This window comes from Octopus bimaculoides, chromosome 11 (genome assembly GCF_001194135.2).
Source record: "Octopus bimaculoides isolate UCB-OBI-ISO-001 chromosome 11, ASM119413v2, whole genome shotgun sequence".
In the NCBI taxonomy this organism is placed as follows: Eukaryota; Metazoa; Mollusca; class Cephalopoda; order Octopoda; family Octopodidae; genus Octopus; species Octopus bimaculoides.
The window spans coordinates 66307140-66316152 of NC_068991.1; the positions used below are offsets into that span (position 1 = coordinate 66307140).

General features: G+C 37.2%; 1 protein-coding gene across 1 annotated transcript in view; it reads right to left on the reverse strand.

Annotated features, from left to right (window-relative positions):
- Window positions 1-9013, reverse strand: part of LOC106879700 (calpain-A) — a 159322-nt gene that overhangs the window by 86620 nt on the left and 63689 nt on the right. The window contains exons 2-5 of the mRNA XM_052972000.1: window positions 8781-8850; window positions 6742-6994; window positions 4568-4740; window positions 2468-2631 (exon numbers count right to left, since the gene is read on the reverse strand). Of these exons, the coding sequence (XP_052827960.1) occupies window positions 2468-2631; window positions 4568-4740; window positions 6742-6994; window positions 8781-8850 (660 nt within the window). The remainder of the gene's footprint in view (window positions 1-2467; window positions 2632-4567; window positions 4741-6741; window positions 6995-8780; window positions 8851-9013) is intronic.

Here is a 9013-nt window from a genome sequence, read left to right on the forward strand (position 1 = left end):
TGCTCGTGAAATTAACGTGCAAGTGGCTGAGCACTCCACAGACACGTGTACCCTTAACGTAGTTCTCGGGGATATCCAGCGTGACACAGTGTGACAAGGCCGACTCTTTGAATTACAGGCACAACAGAAACAGGAAGTAAGAGTGAGAGAAAGTGGTGGTGAAAGAGTACAGCAGGGTTCGCCACCATCCCCTGCCGGAGCCTCGTGGAGCTTTAGGTGTTTTCGCTCAATAAACACTCACAACGCCCGGTCTGAGAATCGAAACCGCGATCCTATGACAGCGAGTCTGCTGCCCTAACCACTGGGCCATTGCGTCTCCATTATACTCTTTTATTATACAGTCATAGGATGTTTAGGTCCGCTTACTGACCTGGGGTTAAACATCAGCAAGAACAATACCCATTCACCATAGTTTGATCAACAACATGCCCTCCACCCCACCATCTCACTGCACAGTTTATATCACAACTAGGCCAAACACTTGAACGGAATAATGGATAATTATTAAAAATTGATATTGTTTAATTACTGAAGTAGGTGCAGGCATGGCTGTGTAGTAACAAGTTTGTTTCTCAACCACATGATTTCGGGTTCTGTCCTACTGTGTGGCATCTTGGGCAAGTGTCTTCTACTATAACCCCAGGCCAAGCAATGAGTGAATTTGGTTGATGGAAACTGAAAGAAACCTATCATGTATGTGTGTGTGTGTGTGTGTATGTCTGTTCCCCTATTATTTGTCAACAGGTATTGGTTTGTTTACATTGCCATAACTTAGTGGTTTGGGTAAAGGGACTGGTAGAATAAGTACCAAACTTTAAAATGTACTGGGATTGATTCGTTTGACTAAATTTTTGAAGGTAGTGCTCCAGCATTGCCACAGTCAAAAGACTGGAACAAGTAAAAGATAAATTCTTTGTTAAATCTGAGACACAAAAATAATCCTTTCTACTATAGGCACAAGGCCAGAAATTTGGTGGGAGTGGTGGGGCAGTCAATCAGATTGACTCCAGTGCGCAACTAGTATTTAATTTATCGACCCCGAAAGGATGAAAGGCAAAGTTGACCTCGGCAGAATTTGATGAGACACAAAAATAATGCGAAGATTAGTACCATCAAAAAGAAAAAAAAAAGAAAGAAAAAATTGAAAAAACAAACAAACAAATAAATAAAAAACAGTGGGATTTGGTCTAAAAAAATGGTAGAATAGCAGAATATAGCAGGCTATGAGTCGCATTGCAGATCATTTTGGCATAATACCAAATAAGTATCCGGAAAGAGAATAATGTAAATATGAAATACCAAAAGAAAAAAAAAACATGAAGCGTAAACAGATTAATTTTCATTTCTAGTGTAGCTATGATATAAAGATAACTAGAATGTCACCTGGGAATTACTTTAGAGAAGATATTAAGATAGGGAAAATACTTGAGTGAAAGGAAGAATAACGAGGGGAAGAAGAAGAAGAAGAAGGCGTGTAGGAGTGAACAGCTCCTACATAATTAATTCTGTTTCTATGGCAATGGTAATGAAGCTTGCAATTTTTATTACCCCTTGTTTCCATAGCAAAAACAAAAAAAAAAAATATTGCTATTTTTATATATAAGAGGAAGTAAAAAAAAAACAACAAAAAAATTCTCTCAATATTTATGCGTTTGTTTTTGTGTGTGTGATTAACCCTTTAGCATTCAGATTACTCTGTCAAATGTAAGGTTTGTTTCTTCACATTGTTTTGAATTAAGCATGCATTATTTCATACCTTCAAGGTTTTGCTGATGTGGTTATTTATTTTTAGAATGACATTGTAGGATAGGTGTGAGAGGCTAGATCTGGCCAGTTTGAGCATAAAACAAGTAGAATATTTTTGTTCGATATGGCCAGTTTAAATGCTAAAGGGTTAAACTTTAATTTCAAATGCAACTTTATCAGTTCTTGCCATTCTGTTCATTTGTTATACTTTCATATATAGCATATGTGTGTGTGTGTGTGTGTGTGTGTGTGTAAAATAAAATTAATGTTTCCTTCTTGAGCCATGCTAGGTTCATAAGGGCCAGTTTCCCGGTTTCAGTGGCATATATATTCCCCATATGGGTGGGATGCTGGTCTGCCGAAGGATTATTCATTTTTGCCAGCTGCATGGACTGGATCAATGTGAAATGAAGTGTTTTGCTGAAGAACACAATGCATCGCCCAGTCCAGGAATTGAAACCACAATCTTATGATCATGAGTCCAACACCCTAACCACTAAAGCCACGCACCTCTCTCTCTCTCATACATATATATATATATATATATATGGCATGAAGGCACAGGCATAATTAAGAAATTTACTTTACAGCTATGAGATTTTGGGTTCAGCCCCACTACTTGGCACTTGGACAAGTGTCATTTTCTAAAGCCCTGGGCCAATCGAAAGCTTTGCAAGTGAATTTGGTAGATAGAAACTGTATGGAAGCCTCACACACATACGTATGTATTCATCTTTATCTTACTAGGTCTAATGGCAATTACAGGAAAGCTTATAAGAAACTTTATAGAAATTTTTGCCAATTGGTGGTAAAAAATGAATTCAAAGACATAGTCTACAGCAACTGAAGCACCAATGATTAAATAATAGAACCCATACTTCAGAACTGATTCAAAACATAGGATACTGAACACAAAAGACAAGGTACTAAACACAGAGAGAACCTTCAATACAATAGAAAAACGCAGTATAAAGAAAACAGCAGGGTTGCCAAAGTACTCTGACCTGTGCTGATTGGTGCAGTGCAAACAGAAAGTAAAAGTAAGACAGTTGAATGAATAATGCTTTCTGTTATTGTTCCAAACTACACAGAGAGAAAAAGATTATTGATTCAATTAACTGTAAGCTGTGGTTGTGTGGTAAGAAGTTTGCTTCCCAACAGCATAGTCTCAGGTTAAGTCCTGCTGCATGACACTTGGGGCAAGCGTTTTCTACTATAGCCCCAGGTTGACTAAAGCCTTGAGACTGAATTTGGTAAATGGAAACTAAAAGAAGCCTGTTGTTTGTGTGCACGTGTATATATATATATATATGTGTGTGTGTGAAGGTGAGTGGTTTAGTAGTTAGGGTATTCAGTTCATAATCATAAGGTCATGAGTTCAATTCCCAGAGCATGTTGTATCTTTGTGCAAGACACTTTATTTCACATTGCTCCACTCCACTCAGCTGGCAAAAATGAGTTGTACCTGTGATTCAAAGGGGCCAACTATGTCACATTCTCTGTCTCAGTTCCTTCAGAACTAAGTTAAGGGTATGCGTTTCTGTGGAGTGCTCAGCCACTTGCATGTTAATTGGAACCCTTGTCATCATAACTGAGAGAATACTAGTTTATATATATATCTGTGTGCATGCATGTGCATGTTGCATATGTGTGTGTTACTATCTCCTTGCCATCACACAATAGTTGTAAACAATGTCAACATCATGCCAATGGTGTCCCTCATTTTCCAGTCTTATGTGGAAATGTCTAGTCATAGGGAAAAATTATCTTAAAGGGGCATCTGGCCATAAAAAATCTACTTCAACAAATTCTGTCCAACCCATGAAAGTATGGAGGAGACAGAATGATGATGATGAGATATACTCTCTGTAGCTGTGGGTCTGGAAGTAGCACCCATGTCCTTCTCTGGGTATTGGGTTTGGATTATTCTCAGTTTTCACCCACCTTTTCTTCAGCTTGTGTTAATTGTATGTAAAGATAGCAGTTTGGTTATGTCAAACAAGCTGCCAGCTGATGACTATTCACAGGCATGATCCCACTGCTGCTCGACATGGGGTCTTTTGTCTGCTGTGCTTCTGCCCTGGGCCAAATTGACCCTTCTTAGACAACCTGGTCCTGATGAGCTCCCTCTCCAGTTAAATGCTAAGCTTAGTTTGGACACCTGATTGCCATAGAAGACTGATTACCCAGACTCCCATCCTCAAACAGGCAAACCAACCAAGCCTCTGAATAGCTGGATTACAGGAGCACACCACAACTCTTTTGTTGAATGTTTGTTTTGCCATGCTAGCAAGGGTTAGGATGGAGAGTTATTTGAGGCAAGATTTTATGGCTGGATGCTCTACCTGTTGCTAACACTAAACTGTTTTTCATGTAAGAGATTTCCTTATTACCACAGATCTTTGAAAGCATAGAGCAACTGGTTAAAATGTCAATAAAGAACATTAACATCAGCACTACTTCACTCGAAGGATGACAACACGGAATATTCATGTATTTGCACATTGCATGCTCTCACAAACATGATGGGCTGCCCTGCAGTTTCCAACTGTTAGATTACCCCACAAGGCATTGGTTGACCTGAGGCTAGAGAAGATTACACTTACACAAGTTGTCATGCAATGAGATTGAATCCAAAACTACAGGGTTGGGAAGTGAACTGCTTAACCTCACAGTTACGCCTGTACTTATAACAGTAATTTTTCAAATGTGTATGCATTAATTACAAAATATTTAGTCACTGCCCTAGTTCATTATTTAACTATCTCTGTAAACAATTAGTTTCGCTGACAACCAATTACTTTTGTTAAGTGTCAAATACTTACATCAATAGAACATCCCATGAGAGAAGACCTCTGGAAAGCTTTCAACATGATTTGGAACAGGGTTTTTGGTGAGTCTTTGAGGTCAAACATTTCTGTAACACCTCCAGTGAAATCTTCCATAGCTTCAGAGCTATTTCCACCTTTAAGGGCTTCATAGCATCCATTAAGCCTGAGAGAGAGAGAAATAAGGAATGAGTAACAAAAAAATAAATAACAAAGTATGCTACATTTATACCATAATTTATACAGATATATAAATTATATTTACGTGTATGTGAGCACATAACAATCAATGTAAAAAAGACAGTATTCACAAATATGATAAATTTATATAGTTTACAATATTATAATTTGTTCAGATATCAATTGGATCTTCACCCTTGTTCATCACTCACTACATTCACTTCTACCCTCATCTTTAACCATCTATTACCCTCTTTTTGTACTCTTATGAAATTACCTACCCTTTCCCCTCCATCCTCTGTCCATATCCTCTTTATTCCCACCTTCTTGCACCATGTGGGTTTGGTCTGAGAAGGCAAGCTTTGCATGTGGCAGATGTTCTGAATTAATACTCATTAAGTGTATACTAGAAATAGGCCCTCTTAAATGTCCAGCTGGCTTACTAAATGTAGTTGACTTCTTCTGTTACTGAGGTCACATAATTAGCAGAAGAGGTAATTGCTCATAAAGCATATTATAGCCAGAGTAAAAATGGGTTGAACAATTTATATAGTTTACAATATGTGGTAAAGAAATTTGCTTCTCAACCACATGGTTTCTGGTTCAGTTCTATTGTATAGCACCTTGGGCAAGTGTCTTCTACTATAGCTTTAGACCAACCAATACTTTGTGAAAGAATTTGGTTGGCAGAAACTGCGTGGAAGCCCATCATCTGTGTGTGTGTGTGTGTGTGTGTGTCTTTGCCCATCACCATTTGACACCTGATGCTGGTTTAAATTCCTTTAACTTAGTGTTTCAGCAAAAGAGACCGATATAATAACTACCAGACTTAAAAAGTAAAAACTGGGTTGATTTTTTGTTACTAAAACCCTTCAAGGTGGTAACTCAGCATGGTCGCAGTCCAATGACTGAAGCAAGTAAAAAGAAGAAAAGAAAGAAAAAAAGAAACAGAAGAAATACGGTCAGGAATTTTGTCTGACATTCCAATGATTCTGTTAATCTGCCATTCCAAACACAAACTTTAAAACAAATACTAGCTTAAGAACAAAAGGTTCTTACATGAAATTTTGGAAGGTTTAAATTTAAATATGAATAACGCTATATATCAAGGGGATTTTGTGTCCTAGAACCAGAATCGGTTTCAGATGAGTTGGTATCAAAATGGATATAAATAATCCCATTCCAGCCTCTTTCTGCCTCTCTCTCTCGTTATATTCTTATTTCAGGCATATAAGTATATACTGAACCAATTAATTGTAAGGAGGTGGTGACTTGTTAAAATAGTTGTAATTAGATATTGGGGGCGGGGATGATAAAACAAAAAAACACAACCACTTCAATGGCTGTTTACCGACTCGTTATGTTAATTACGTCTGTGCATTTGATGATGAAAGCTTTGTGATACTTATCAAGTGTTTCATGTCAGTCAGTGGGTACAATTGAAACACACCAGAGGTACACTCGTCATGCTTCCTCACTCATGCCATATTTTTTTACCCAGCATCCCTCTGGTGGAGGAATCAGAGGATAGCGAGCAAAGTTGAATTAAAGTTACTGCTCGCTACACAAAGTCACATTGGAACAATGCAAGCTAACAGGGCATCTTGTACACAATCATTTAACATGCTAGAAATAGCAACCAAATCTTCAAATAATTTACTTTTAATACTTTAAAACATACAAAAGACACTTTAGATAATATTATTCTTCATATAAAATATCTGAATAAAAGCAATGATAGTTATGGTTGGAATGTCTTCCATCATATAACTTCTAAAACAGAGCTGAACAAATCTGACCAGATTACTCAGTCTGCTAGCAGCAATCACCATGCAACTGTCCAAGAGGAACATTAACTGCTTCAACTTGATTTTTTTTGGAGGGTTTCTAAAAGTGACAGACATAAAACCTTCCACTAGACCAAACAGGGGAAAACAAAAAACAATCATACAATCAAGAGAAATGATACTACAACAAAGTTGCTTACTTAGCATAAGCTTTTTCCAACAAAGCGCTCCAGAACTCATTCTTGTCAGCAGAATGCATGTAAATCAACTGTCCATAAGACGTTGGTATCCTGTCATCAACAACGACATCGATCCAGTCTCCTTGATGCCAGAAACGGAAGCGGAAGCAGCCAGTATAGTTTTCCTGAAAGTTTTGACCAAGTGGTACAACTCTAAACAGTAATTTCTGATCAATGGTAAGAGAGGCAACAGCTGCCAACAACCAACAGTCACCTGAAATAATAATAAAAAAGAACAATCTGTCAATGAGGGTGTGAGCCTCCGCATAAGGTGTGCAGGACTGTTTGATTGCAGGTGTAATTTCATCTACATTCAAATTTGAAACTTCTCACTGATGCATATGAAAAAAAGTGTTTTATTTCTTAAGAACAAATGGCTTAACTCTTTAACATTTAAACTGGCCATAACCAACCAAAATATTCTACTTGTTTCATCTTCAAACTGGCCAGATCTGGCCTCTCATACATACCTTACAATGACATTCTAAAAATGAAACAATCATATCATAGAAATTTCAAAGCTATGAGATAATGCATGATCAGCTTAAAATAATGTGAATGAATAAGCATCACATTTGATTGAATAATCTGAATGCTAAAGGGTTAAATATAGGGAAAAAAAAAGGGTACAAAATACCAATTACACCAATATATCCAGAAAATTTATGCTAACACAAATGTTATCAAAGTAACACAAAACAGGTTAAATTTGAAGCAAACTGAAATATCTGTTTATATGTACATGACAGGCATTTCAGTTTTCATCAACCGAATCTACTCACAAGGATTTGGTTGGCCATGATGCTATAGTGAAAAAAAACAAAACATTTGACAAAGGTGCCATACAGTGGGATTGAACATGAGATCATGTGACAGTGAAGCAAAGTTCTTAACCACACAGCTATGCCTCCACTTATGTATCTTTTGTGGTGAGAGTCATTGACAGCCCTGTGGGATTGGAATAATGGACAAGCCGAAATCTTACAAAAAGTTGTGTATTAGTTGAGATGAGAGAGGTTGTAGCAGTCACTGGGAGTGCATGGAAGTTGTAGGAAGTTGCTGAGATTGTTGAGAGTTTGTATTTATTGGAGTATTGTGAAGACGCAGGCTGGAAAGCGGAGCATTTTCCAATCGAAATTGGATGTAGAGGGTTTGTAGGACACAGTGTGAGACGACTGCTGTTATCGTTAGGCCTAACTCATTGTAAGGTAAATACCACCATGAGTGGTATCCAAATTACAGTGGAGAAGGCTAGCCACTGGATTTGGTTAAAAAGAGACGATGAGTGATGGCTAGAGAAATATTGAGCTTTGTTTTTAATAACCAGTTGATCTAGCAAGCGGGGCCTCATATCAGTGAGTGGGGCCGGTGCACATTGATGCCGTCGAGATGTAGGCCCCGAAACGGCGCGCATTCTCTCCTGATGACCCCATACACTTGCCGGCTTCCGGTATGCGGAGTTCTCGACTGGTAGCACTTGCATGTGCGAGTTGTTTGCAAGACATCGTGTGTAGTGGAGTAATTTGAAGTCGTGTGAAGACAGTTGTGTCTATCCCTGCTTCGTGAAATCTGTATATCCAATGTATGGAAGGATACAAAAGTATCATTACTAAACTTTAATAGGGTGTGACGTTACAAAGTTTTATGAAGAGAGAACAATCAGTGGCGTGACTTGAAAACCATGACCTGTTATGTTTATAGTACATATATCACATATTACATAACACACCTTACAGTGTAATTACAACAATTAGTTCCAAATTAATCTTGAAATTCTCATTAAATAAATAGTGAATAAGAAAAATTACACTGGAATGCAAGTTCTAAATTAAACACAAACAAAAATAGTAAGATTGTATTTTCAGTAAAGTAATTGGTGAAGAAACTAAATTATATGCTGCTAGTTGTTAAAGCCAAGTAGTGGTTGCCATAATGGGAATGAAATAAACTGTACTAGTTTAGAATATCTTTTGAGAGTTTGGGAAATAAAACCAACTTACCAAGTTCTCCTTGTTTTACATCAAATCGGGAGGCACCACCAAGAAAGAATTTTGGGTCTTCACAGATTTCCTACAAATGGAAAACAAAACAAAATGAAGTAAAAAAAAAAGATTTTAAAACAATGAAACAAATTAACAAACTTGTAAGAAAGTAATTTGAAAGATCAGTGTTTATATAAAACAGTATATATATATGTATATATATATATATATATATATATATATATATATAT